A 13,701-nucleotide genomic window follows, 5' to 3' on the forward strand; every position below is an offset into this window, starting at 1 on the left:
AAAACCCAATAGATTAGGAACTTAACCTCAGGCCCCGTTTGTGACCTAAAAATTGCCCCCAACTCCCCAAGATAGCCTGTTAAAACAAAACTAAATTACTTATACACGGTCCATAGCATATGCTGGCAGTGTCATAATCTAGCAGATCAACAATAAGACACGGCTGCTGAGCTGGGAGGGACACGGCTGCTCACACACACGTGTCATGAGAATAAGGAGGTAACAACTAATCAACCAATTAACTTTTCTTGATAGATTAAGAAGGTCAGCCACATTGATGATCATGAACCGTCGGATCATTGGAAAGATAGGTGTAGTGGACTCATGTAGTAGTAGGATCACCCTGTTGTGGACACTTGGCTGCATGTGGGATACCACTTAACCCCCTACGTTGGACAGTGAAGACAGGTAGGACCCTGAAAGCTCTTACTTCTCCCAATTTTCCACTGGACACAACAATTCTGAATGATAATAGAAAAAACTTACTTTTGGGACAAGAGAACAGAATACTTTACTTCGTAGCAAGCAACGCATATATTTTATAAAGTATTATAGTATGAAAACCTGAGCTGTCATTGATGCGCATCACCTCAAATAGACTCTTTCCATGCCCATGCCAAGCAGTTAAACAATCTGTGTCTGTGTCACTCTCTTAAAGAACCTACTGGACTCTAAACCAGATAACAAATCACCGATAAAAGAAAAGAAAACCTTTAAATTACTTGTATTGGTTTGATGAATTTTTAAAAATAAAAAAAATATTATTTTAATGTTTTTTCAAGTAAAAAACAATATAAAATACAACAGCAATTCAAAATATGCTCTGGCATTATTATGTGTATATGATCATTTGACAGGTATGTATGAGAAACTTTCCTTTCTTCAAGACATAATAACAAAATTTGAATAAAAAGGTGCATTCCGACATCTTCACAACAGTGCCTACAAGCCCAGAATAGCAGCATCTTTACAGCTTAATAACACTAGATGGGCTGCGATTATGCATATTAAACTCAGGAATACAAAAGAAGTACATTAGCTGACAAAGTTTTAAAGTCTCCACAATGGTGTTAAATAGTTCAACTTCATTCCATTAAGCTCGCTCAATACAACAACATTATTGTAGTAACACATAGAAATGAATTTTATAATCTGGTTGCATATAATGGAGGGCATGATTCACAGTAACCTACCTACATTTGTAGTGGTTGTTGCAAGGAGGTCCAGTCCGTGGCTCAATGGGCCGGTGGGGGCGGTGCTCTATGTGTCGAAATCGGTTAACCTGATCAACTAGCTTATTATACCTACTACTCAGAAATTATTTCCGAGAGATGAGTACAAAAGCATATACAGTATACGTTTCTAGAGCACAGTACAGAAGATCAACAGTGATGTATGCAATAAGATCTAGAGTTTGACATTAGCATTTAACAATATGAACAAATGATTACATAGCTAAAGAAGATCTAGGATGAGATCTAATTCTAACAAAATTAAGTAAGAAAGAAAAGGAAAAACAAGAACATGTGAGGCATAAAACAAGAACATGTGAGGCATCTCTAACTGGCAACATATAACATCACACAGATACTGGAGTATTTAGCAAGGATATTGAGAAGACTCCGAGAAGCTGGTGAAACCATTAGATTTTCGTATTTAATGACGTATTGAAGATTGGTTTCAGACACTTGGTTAGGTCAGACAGATCCTTTGAACCTCTATCTCTATCTTCTCAAATCTTGGGAAGAGCCCTTCTGTTCATGCATAATGTCCTTAAAAAAGGCTAAAATTCTGCCTCGTGCTTCAGTTTTGTTTTACGTTGACTACTTATTCAAGTGAAAAAAAAATAATTATCTGCACAGAGAAAGGAAACATCATGTCAGTTTCATGGTCATGCTAGGCTCTTAACACTAACTTATAGAAACCGTTGACGTGGGACAATAAGTGGTCTCTAGCAGAATAATTTTCAGCTATTGTATTCTATATTCAACTACTATTTTTTTGAGCAACTTAACAAAAACTGGTACTGCTTTTTTCTGTCTGCTTCTAACTTACGCCCTGCCTATTTAAGATGACTCCTAATGGTTGCTGAGATACATGCAAGCATTTTCTTCTCCTTCCCGTCTATTCTTCCCATGTTTCCTACCTCGAACTCTTCTCATTTCTAGTAACCTTACCCTTCCCATTTTCCTTTCCTGTCAAAAGCATATCAACATTAAAATCTTCTTCTCAATCCCACATCTTCCCAGTACTCTGTACTTGGACACTTCTATTTGATCAAGATGTGGGCTTTGTTCTTTGGAGCTTTGATTATTATAAGCATCACACATTGGGTTTACCGCTGGAGAAACCCCAGATGCAATGGCACTCTTCCACCAGGTTCAATGGGATTGCCACTTATTGGCGAGACCCTTCAATTCTTCGCTCCAAATACTTCTTGTGATATTTCTCCATTCGTCAGAGACAGGATGAAAAGGTAAAGATCTTGTGAATGACCAAGTTGTTCAAAAAGTTGTGCAATCATCACCTCCTTCATTCGTTCTGAAGTTTTTGCTGTTGCTTTCAGATATGGACCAATATTCCGGACTAATTTGGTCGGAAGGCCAGTTGTAGTATCAACAGATCCGGATCTCAATTACTTTATCTTCCAACAAGAAGGGAAATTGTTCCAGAGCTGGTATCCGGATACATTCACGGAGATCTTTGGAAGGCAAAATGTTGGTTCGTTACATGGGTTCATGTACAAGTATCTTAAGAATATGGTGCTTAATCTCTTCGGTCCTGAAAGCCTTAGAAAAATGCTCCCTGAAGTTGAACAGACAGCATCAAATAGATTACAACTATGGTCTCATCAGGAATCAGTTGAATTGAAAGAAGCAACTGCAACTGTATTCTCATACTATCCCTCTTCTCGTAAAAAGAGTAACCAAACATTGTTTATCCTGAATCTAACAACACTTCTGATTTTCACAGATGATATTTGATCTGACGGCGAAGAAGCTGATAAGTTATGATCAAGAAAATTCTTCAGAGAATCTCAGGGAGAACTTTGTTGCATTCATACAAGGATTAATCTCCTTTCCTTTGGACATTCCAGGAACAGCATATCACGAATGCTTACAGGTAAACTGAAATCTTCCATACTAATCATTTAAATGCATCCTTTCATTCTGTTAACAATACTTGAGCACCTGCAAACTACAAGCTCAGACCAACTAGAAGCAAACTAGCGCGTCCAAAATGTTGGCAAGCAAGAGCCACGTTCAAAAACCCAGAGTAGATTAAAATACTGTCACTCGAGCACCAAATCAATTCTGCAAATGGAGAATGCACATTTCCAAACAAAATTGTCATTTTTCCTTTTTTGTCTTGACTGCTCTATGAATTCTCAGGGTAGGAAAAAGGCAATGAGAATGCTAAAGAACCTGCTACAGGAAAGACAAGCAAATCCGAGAAAGCACGAAACTGATTTTTTTGATTATGTGCTTGAAGAACTTCAAAAGAACAAAACAATCCTTACAGAGGAAATCGCTCTGGATTTAATGTTTGTGCTGCTATTTGCCAGCTTTGAAACAACTTCCCTGGGTCTAACTTTAGCTGTCAAGTTTATATCGGACCACCCATTGGTGCTAAAGGAATTGACGGTCTGTAAGAAAGTAATTAAAATTGTATTTCTCCATGATTTTTCTTTTGTGCTTCAAAACCTAATATGCTCTAGATGTTTACACTTTTCCCAGGAAGAGCACGAGGGAATTCTAAAAAATCGGGAAAATGCCAACTCTGGTCTTACATGGAAGGAATACAAATCAATGAAATTCACGTTTCAGGTGGGCCAAGCACTTCGTCACCAGTTTGATATCATAATAGTGGCTTTTGTAATATTATAAACTGACGAGCTCAACTTTGCAGGTCATTAATGAAACTGTTAGACTGGCAAACATAGTTCCAGGGATCTTCAGAAAAACACTTAGAGATATCCAGTTTAAGGGTACGTGTTTACTCGCAATCAATACATGTGTCAGTTACTACAGTGCGCAAAGAATGTTTTATGGCAATTCGAATTATTAAATAAATTGGCATGGCAGGATATACCATTCCAGCAGGCTGGGCAGTAATGGTCTGTCCCCCCGCTGTACACTTAAACCCAGCAAAATATGAAGATCCACTTGCCTTCAATCCATGGAGATGGAAGGTGGGTTATATTTGAAAATCCTTTCAACTTGAAACACCTGCGGACATTTCAATACTAAAAGGAGTTCTCACCCTTCTAATCACCATGTATTTCCCATTATAATAAAACCTACTGTGGCGTACAGGGTATGGAAGTAAATGGTGCATCCAAAACTTTCATGGCCTTTGGTGGTGGCATGAGATTTTGTGTTGGAACAGAGTTTACCAAGGTGCAGATGGCTGTATTTCTACATTGCTTGGTCACAAAGTCCAGGTAATAGCATGCAAACATTTTCATACGTAAATTATCGATTGAGTGTGTTTCTGTGAATGTTCATTGCAAGTGTGCAATGGGTGTCTGTGAGTGCGCACGCATGGGTGCATGTGTGTGTGAGAGAGAGGCTAACCTTCACTATTATTTAAACTTTTCAGGTGGCAAGCGATCAAAGGAGGAAATATTGTTCGAACTCCTGGTTTACAATTTCCAAGTGGTTATCACATTCAGCTCACGGAGAGAGACAAAAGATATAACTCTACTACTTAATCACTTACCAGAAAGATAAAGGGCAAGTCATACCTATGGCTGGAGCCACCATATTGAGAGCTTCAAACTTCGAATCTTATCCATCGGGATTGCGATCGGCAATCTGTGAGAGAGGGTCATGGTTAAAGTAACATTTGGATACTGTACGGAAGGAACAGGCAGCTCTGATTTTCACTCAGGCAGAGACAAACCTACAGTTTTGATCACGACCAAATGCAAATTCTTGTCCTTTTATTTCCTGTTTGTCAGTATATAATTTCTGTACAAAAAAGAAGGTCAAGGGCATATATATATACTCTCACACACACATGCTTATCACAATGATAATTTACTTTTAACAGTTAGTGTGTCTCATCCTTTCCATGGAAAACAGCTGCCACCACTGCAATTCCACTTCAAAGAATTCCATATCAGGTACACTCGCCCAAAAGAAACAAACATAACTAGAGAAAGTCAATCTGATCTTCTATAAGTCTATAACTGGTAACATGATTCACCCCAATTTTCTGTCTGCTCAGCTAGCAACATTAAGTGTGAATCATCCAACAGCTCACTTCTGACTGATTATTTTAACAGTCCTTCCATGGTCTCTCTCCTTTCTGTGTCCATGATGTCCAACTTTGGTATTCCCCACTCCATCCAAATAGACTTGCTGCATGAAACTTGTTTTCTTACTTCCCCTGTGCTTACTCTTGTCCTTGTGGACATGGTGAAGATAATGATAGTACTCTGTATCCCTTCCTGAATGCCTATGCCTATGCTCTTGATGAATGGTTCTTTTCTTATGAGCATTATGCTTGTGTTGTCTTGCTCCCAACTCATGATGTCTATTCACATGAATATCTTTATTGTGTCTCCGAGTATCTCTGATTCTCTGCTCGTCAGTCCAAAGATGATCTTCCCACCAGTCATAAAGAGGGTCAAAAAGTCCTTTCTGATGCAAAAGCCATAGCAGCACAAGCACTGGAACTCAAAAGTACAATTTAGTATGCGTTCCTTGTTAGAATAAGAAAAGAATGTTCCAGTTCTGTATAAAGTTTACTTTTCCTCGAAGAACAAAAGTGTTGTTACCTGTTGGAAAAATAGACAAAAGTAGACCAAACATCACCATCCAGCTCATACATACATATTGTATGTGACAACTGAAATCAAAGAAACTGGAGCATTTCTGTCTGCCCATAAAAGGAACATAAGTTACATCAAAACAGTTGCAAGACCTAAGAAAAAGAACAAGATCTCGCGAGCCCATCTAAACAGCTAAAAAATCAGCTAATGGCCCTCTATCTAGTAGGCTTGATTTGAGCAGCTAAATAAAAAATACTACTTCCTTCAAAATTTAGCATGTCAATCAGAACTTTCTATTTCACCACAATGCCAGCAGAAATTCCAGGGTGCAATTCACCAATATAAATGTTACTTGAAGCATTTAAGTTCATAATATAATGCAAATGCTAAATTACGGATAAATGGATGTGCACAAGCCTAAGGACACTGCAAGGAATATATATATATATCCTAATGACAAGGGCAAAACAAAAGAGCTCAATGCATCCAGGTCCACATCAACAAGCGTAGAAAAAGGTAATCTCCTTGAAAAAAAAACCTTCCAGTCATCCTAATCCAAATCAATGGACAAGTACCTGCAGGATTTTCCAGTGATGAAGTCTACTAAGCCTTCCCAAATTCTGTTCCAAATGTTTTCAATAGATTCAAAGAAACCATTTACACTGGTCTTTGGTGGTAGAAAGGGAGCAATCTGCAAAAAGTTAAGGATTTATGTGGTTAATTCGATCATTAAGTCTACTGCCACATTATTCACCAACATCAGTTATTATTGGACCAAAGATGAAACAAAATCACATGCTAAACTAAAACAGCATCAGCCAGTGTGTCTGAAGAACAGTCTATAAACACGTTATGTTATTATAAAGATATTTTGAGAATTTGATGAAATTAAACACCTCCTACATTAAGTAAATGCTGATAATCTGTACTGTCACTAATAATATGAGCAAATTAGTCTTTTAAAATTTTTAGGCATGAAAACTCCTACACTCTCATCAAACATTTATGAAATGGTAGATTTTAGCGGCTCTCTATAACCCCCTCTTCTGGATTTTTCTTGTCAGGTCTACACAGATATAAATGACATTTGCAAATGAAAAAAAAAAACATTAATCAAGACAAAACAGAAATTATTATAAAAATAACCCACAAATGCAGATCAAAGAGAAGTAAAATTTTTATGCTACTGAATGGCAGAACAAGCATCTGGAAGCTTTCAGCCACACCATAGAAAATACAAATGCACTATTGAACCCTGTTGGACAGATATTAATCATGTTTCAGCAGCTTTTATGTAATTATTCCATTTAGCAACACATACACTTACATAGACAAAACACGTTTTCTATATTCTTTCCTTATTTTGCGACAATCAGTTTCAAATCCTTTTACTCCTTCACATAAGAAATTGTTCATAGAGATCTTGTTTGCATGAGTAGAAAATCGACCAGTTGCCAGGTACATAAATTGTCCCCAAACCTGTGATCCATTGTCAAGGATGGTAGCAGTAGTAAAAAATTGGCATTCCGCTCTATCAATTTCATTAAAACCAGAGTCCTTCAGAATAGCTGGATTAAAGCACAATAATTGAGACTTCAGATTTCTCTCCATCATAGTTATCACACAGTGACAAGAAAAGTTGCAATAAAACCATTGTAACCTTACCAGCACATACATATCTCGCAGCTTTATCAGTTGTTGGGTAAATTTTAAATGATCGAATTGTAATCTCGTTGGGCTTCAAAATGAAGAATTGTTCCTACAACCATTCAAACATTAAAATCGGATTGTGTCCTTTGTGAATAGTTAGGAATTATGATCAATATGGCAGTTAATGTTACCTCCATGAGCGAAACACCTCTTGAGCAGTCAAACTGCAAGGAGGAGACGATCATCATAATAGCTAAAGGTAGAATGTGTTACAGCAACTACTCCTTAAAGCATCACATGAATACAGCAATACATAATGATGGTATGTACTTATCAATATCTAATTTGAACTCTCATCCCAGTCAAATACTTTCACCAACATACATGACTTAGATCTTGTCCTACAACTTTCTCGCATATTTTAATACTATCAACATCAACCACCCCATACTAGAAGATTTCAAAACATAATATTTTGCGGAGATATTAGAAACTGCTTAATTTTATTATTTCCATTTTTGAAATACTGAAAAAAAAGGTCCAAAACACGAATTTCTATCAATGTGAAATGTAGCATAAAAAACCTTCATAATGCAATACAAATGCACCCTGAAAGAAAGATGTCAAATTGGTGTTTAATTCTCAATAACCGGCCAAAGAACGAGGAAAAACAATCAACATAGAGAAAGTAATCAACAAAAACATATCATTATCTTATAGCAATGTGATCCAAGTAAGAGTAAATATTGCATGCATGTATGTATGTGTTTAAGCATTTTTGCATCATGACCAAATATGCCAGGACAATGTTTAAAATACCGTTAAGCTATATGACGCTTCCACTTCCCCAATATTTTCAGCAGAGACTGTAGCAACACCAAATTGAGTAAGGGCTTCAAATGTAGGGATGGTGAAACTTAAAAGTTTTCCTGGGCTCCTGCAAAAGAATGAAGATGAAGCTCAACAAGTGGACACCTAAATAGAAGCATGGTGACGCACACAAGCAATGCCATAACTAAAAAATTGTTGAAATTGCACAAATGATAAGAATGCTACTGCAAAGAAAGTTCCCTCCCTAATCTTTTCCGGTTTTTGTAACTAGTAAAATTCACTGCAATAATGTACAAATTTATACCAGTTGTTAGGATTACATCTTTTCTTTTCTGCAACTCGTAAATATGGAAAAGAAATGTTGACGTAAAAGTGATTTTAGATATTTTGCAATGATGATCATGCTACAGTAAACAAGTTAAGGGACTCTAGGCATTAAAAGAAGTAATCCGAGCTTTTTAGTTAATTATTAATCCATGAACCAACTATCATTGCTCATACAGATGGAGCAACACCCCATGAACCATGGCCGTAATTCTGAACCCATGAACCTACATATTAATATCTTATCACCAATTGTTTAAAATCATGCCTTTGGTTAAACCATTTTATCATCAGAAAGTTTCATCACAAAAAGTAATTATAGATATCAAACCTTTGGTAGACGTATTCAATGTCATCAGCAGTTAGTTCTATCAAAAGGTTTGTGTTAAGAACTTCAGTAATTCCTATAGAGAACGAATGAGTCCCTGCATTCTGCAGTTGAATCATATCAGTTATAAAATTCAAATAGTTTACATATTGTTGAACATCAGATCTAAAATTGCGGAAACATAACTGGATGCTGGTTTATCCTTTCAAACCTTCCCTCCACGCCATATAGTGGCAACTGCTTCCTCCTAATTCGGTTCTGATCGGCCTGCCATAAATAAAGTACCCTCTTCTTAGCTCCATGCAACAGCTGTAGAAATCTGTTCAAGGTACAGAAATTGGGACTAGGAGAGGCTTAAATGGGGACACAAATTACAGAGACCACTACTAGCTGACAAACTAACATCATGGAAATTCCACAGCTGATTATGCAAGCAACTCCAAAATGGTGAAGCACAGAAGTTGGGCTGCCCACTGAAAGCTTCATAACTGACACCAATTTTGTTGCATTCAACACCATCTAAGGTAAATCTCACTCTCTCAAGCAGCATCCACATTGAAAAATTCCTTCCCAGATCCTGTGGTTGTCCAGGTTCACCCTTCCACGACAAGATAAGAAACTCTCAACACTACAGTATTGTGCATTTACAATTACCAATCAATAACAGATGAAAAAGACTTTCCTTTCTTCTTGCCTCTTTTTTTTTTAATTTGGATACAATGATAGAGATTTGAATTACATATCATTCCCTTTACCATTGATTTCATTACCATTGCGCTATAAGCTATTGGTAAAAAGATATTATTTCTAAGAAAAACATCGAGAAATTTGACATGCATAACTAACTTGATAAAAAGTTCTGCTTTTTTCCTTTTAGGCTAGCACACTTCCATGGTAATCATATTAGTGAGGGGGGCATACCTGCCTTGGAATGACGAGGTAGAAGTCCTCAAATGATGGAATATTCGAGTATCCAACAAAATCTCCAATGAGATTAACCCTTAGAAAATTATCCTTGGATGTTACTGTTCTATTTTCGGGGCCCACAGTAACTTCCTGCAAGCAAAACCGAGAGAGTCTTTAGCTAGAGGATATTTATCATGGACTTTTAAAATTAGGAAGAATATAGCAAGAAATATGAGATACCATCCAAAATCAATCTCAAACAATTCCATTTGAGTGCAAAAGTGAAACAACTTAAAGCAGTGATGACACTTATTAAATTTAGAACAAGGAGAAAAGGTGGAAAGAAAAGTAAATTCATTTCACTTGCAAAAGTGAGGAAATAAGAAAGATGAACTTAGATAAAAAGGAAAAAAAATGAAAATCAAGCCAGGCCCGCACAATGTACTCTACCATCAAATGTGCAACAGACCAGAGAGACATTTATTTCTGTATTATGTTAGAATCCCTCAATCATGTTTAACTCGGACTGGAATCAAGTTTTTTGATTCTCCCATTGCAAGTAATTGCAAACAAGTTAAGCAGGCATATGCTCCAATTAGCAATTCTAGAGAAGATGCTGGAGTGAAATAGAAAGAACAGAAACATGAAATCATGCCAAGCCCATACTGTACTCTACCATCAAATTTGCAACAGACTAGCAGAACATTTATTTCAGTATCATGTTAGAAGCCCTCAATCATGTTTAATTCAGACCAGGATTTTATTTTATTTTTCAGTCTCCCTCGGCATTCAAGTAATTGAAAACAAGTTAAGCAGGCATCTGTTCCAACGAGCAATTCTAGAGCAGAAGCTCGAGTAAAATAAATTGAACAGTTCGTATACAGAGGCAATTGATGTAGAGAAAAATATACCGAAACTTTAGATCCTGTCTTCACCTCAATTCGTACACTGAAACCCATTGATCGCTGTCCAATACCAAAAACATGGAACCTAAGTGAACAATGAAATATTAGTCTTGCATAAAATCAAACACTTGTAAAAGTTAGAAGGAAAGATAATTATGATAGACAGCAATTAACCAGAAAATACAAGACTAAACTGAACTATCTATAATTTGTTCATTAATAATATTCATGGCAATGCAATTAACCACTCATCCTATAGCTAAACCATTCCAAAATTACAAATTCATAAACAAGATTCTTCTTAGAACCATATTTCTCATTCATTAAACGAGTCAAGTTCAGCAAAAAATGAGGATGCCATTTAAAAACAGTGGATGCTTCGAAAATTTCACATGCCTAAATTGTGAAAAGATTGTTAATAATTTATATCATAAGAGAATTGAAAGGCAATAAGATAAGTCTGTGCCCAACTTGCTTATTGACACCCATTTGTATTCATCAGCATGGGCATGAGTTTCCGCTTCTAACATCTATAATCAAATATTAATTATTGAACTAACAAAAAACCGCATTGCGTGTCCTAATACAACTTTTTATTGATTGGATGGGGTTTTACTAGCAAAGAAACATCAAAAGGAAAACAATTTATTCTAAAAGCCATACCAATCACCTGGAAATCTGACGCAGTGTGCAGTGTTGGCCTTCCCTTTCATCAGTTTGTCGACTGCTCAAAACAAAGGTATACATTGATAATAAAATTGCAATCTGCATCTTAAGAGGCAAACTGAGAATGTCGGACATATGACAAGGCACTTACAAAAGTTTCCGCATGATGATGGTACCCGCCGTTGGGGCCCACAAGGACAACAGAGTGGCTAAGCAGAGAAGAAAGAAGAGAAAGGAAGAGGGGAGTAATAAAACATGTGAAGAAAAGGAGAATATGGTATTATCACCAACACAAAAGGTAAATCTTTGCATATAGAGTCCTGTTTAAAGAATAGGTTTAATTGCTAACTAGGAAAACTTTGGTGGATATGGTGTTGCAAAATCCACTATGGAACCATGTACTACTAAACATGCATGTACAAGTGTAGGGTGTGTATGTGGGGTAAGGTGCTTGTGGAATCCAAATGAGATTCAAGAAATCAGAAATGCCACCTGACTATGCTCGATAATGTGGCCATTTTCATCTTGTAACCTACAAAACAGTTACTCTGAGGCAGTTAGTCCAGTAAGCATGCACACAAAAGAACTTTCAACTTTTTTGTAACTTAATCTCACTTTCCAGGCAAGAAGAAGACGATCGAAGAAACAGTCCAAATGAACACAGAAGCTTTGGTCTCTAAAAGAAAAGGACCATTTCTCGTAAATGTTGGTTGATCACAACGAACCGGATAATAAACAACACTTTGAACTTTACTTTGACTCGGCTGATCACATGCTTTAACAAATTGGCAAAACAACTAGTGCCAAAGAACCGGACATTGTTGCTTTAAAAAATAAAATAAAAAGGGGGGAGAAATGAGTCACCTCTCACATATCTTGACAACATTTGCACCGGCATCCCGGTCACATTTGCGCGTCTTAACATAATACTCTTCAGGTTTATAAGCGACATCCTACAAATTACAACCATAAGTAATTTCACAAGGTTATCGACCTATCAATTAAGCATGAAAACCACAAATGATGTGTGCTTCTTTTTTTACAAGTAACCAAGAAAGCGCCGCGCCGCACCCGTATATAAGTAAGTTCATACAAAGCATACGCAGCCGTTTTATTGATTGTTATCACCGGCGGTACTCTCACTGTTTCCATCAAGTTAGTTGCATTCTCCTCCACTTCCGCTATTTCCGCCACAATCGACGCCTCTCCACCACTCTACACCAAAACGAGAAGAATTGGGGATTTTTGTTAACAACATTAATTAATCTCGATAATTAGACAATAGTTAATTAATTAATTAAAAAAAAGGAGACTTACAGAACCGCTGGGAACAGCCATGTTTAAGACGATTTTTCTGGTGCAATTGAGATCATTATCAGAATCTGAGGCTTTCTCGCATCTTTCAAGCTTCGATTTCGACAAAATCTCTATACTTTGCACAGTAAAATAACTTAGGAAGATGCAGAAAATCAAGAATATCACTTCATAATGCCTCCTCATCTTTCTTTCTTTCTTTTTTTTTCTTTTTTTGATTATGTTAATCGATGGGATATTTTTCATTATATATATATATATATATATAAGAGCGAGTTTGGCGGGTTTTGGGTGTGCTTTCAAAAAAGTAACCGCCATTTAACGGTTACTTCAACAGGTACACCTAACACTACTCTCCTCTCGAGAGAGGCCACTTCTGCGGTGCTTACAATGACACCAACAAATCAATAATATTCTTTTTGAAGGAAAATTTACTAATCGAGGGCTCCTACGACGACACCGCTTTCATATTTAGACTATGTTTGGAAACGCGGCTGCGGCTGTAGTTGCATTCTTAAAAATTTGAATTTTTTTTTATTTTTATTAAAATTTAATATAGTTGGTATGTTTTGGATCGTTTTGATGTGCTAATGTCAAAAATAATTTTTAAAAAATGAAAAAATATCATTGACATGTATTTTGACACGAAAAATTATTTGAAAAGCATCCACAACCACACTGTCAGTGACCCAATCTTGGTCTGATACCTTAAGGTGCCCTTGATAAGTTGGGCTGAACAGTACAGATTAAAATAGACTGGCCTGGACAATAAATATGAAATTGGATTAGATTGGATTGGAATGGATTGGAATGGAGGCAATTTTTGCTTATTAGTATATATTTTTTAAATATTGGAAACGAAATTAACAAAATAGCATATTTTATACATGTTTTAATTAGAAAAAACAACATTTCAATTTATCGCTACTCAAAAAACACAACATTTCAATTAAAAAAATGGATTGTGCATAAGAGAGGAGAGAGGGTAGAGAGAAAAT

At 36.5% G+C, this 13,701-nt stretch overlaps 2 protein-coding genes across 2 annotated transcripts; one reads left to right on the top strand and one right to left on the bottom strand.

Moving 5' to 3' along the window:
- Window positions 1–2,003: 2,003 nt before the first annotated feature.
- On the top strand, window positions 2,004–5,054 carry LOC133695859 (cytochrome P450 87A3). Its single transcript, XM_062117828.1, has 9 exons — window positions 2,004–2,476; window positions 2,567–2,888; window positions 2,974–3,123; window positions 3,393–3,644; window positions 3,738–3,827; window positions 3,910–3,988; window positions 4,086–4,192; window positions 4,317–4,444; window positions 4,603–5,054. The coding sequence occupies exons 1-9, from the start codon at window positions 2,283–2,285 to the stop codon at window positions 4,712–4,714; spliced, it is 1,434 nt and encodes a 477-aa protein (XP_061973812.1). The 5' UTR covers window positions 2,004–2,282; the 3' UTR covers window positions 4,715–5,054.
- Window positions 4,927–12,889, bottom strand: LOC133695868 (protein HAPLESS 2). The gene is made up of 18 exons (XM_062117838.1): window positions 12,707–12,889; window positions 12,461–12,604; window positions 12,254–12,342; window positions 11,882–11,921; window positions 11,541–11,598; window positions 11,387–11,447; window positions 10,730–10,808; window positions 9,834–9,968; window positions 9,316–9,510; window positions 9,099–9,179; window positions 8,916–9,016; window positions 8,249–8,366; window positions 7,621–7,653; window positions 7,445–7,538; window positions 7,259–7,347; window positions 6,355–6,470; window positions 5,786–5,886; window positions 4,927–5,677 (listed from the first exon to the last, which is right to left on the bottom strand). The coding sequence occupies exons 1-18, from the start codon at window positions 12,887–12,889 to the stop codon at window positions 5,265–5,267; spliced, it is 2,130 nt and encodes a 709-aa protein (XP_061973822.1). The 3' UTR covers window positions 4,927–5,264.
- Between the last annotated feature and the right edge of the window lie 812 nt (window positions 12,890–13,701).

The sequence above is a fragment of the Populus nigra genome, chromosome 1 (genome assembly GCF_951802175.1).
Source record: "Populus nigra chromosome 1, ddPopNigr1.1, whole genome shotgun sequence".
In the NCBI taxonomy this organism is placed as follows: Eukaryota; Viridiplantae; Streptophyta; class Magnoliopsida; order Malpighiales; family Salicaceae; genus Populus; species Populus nigra.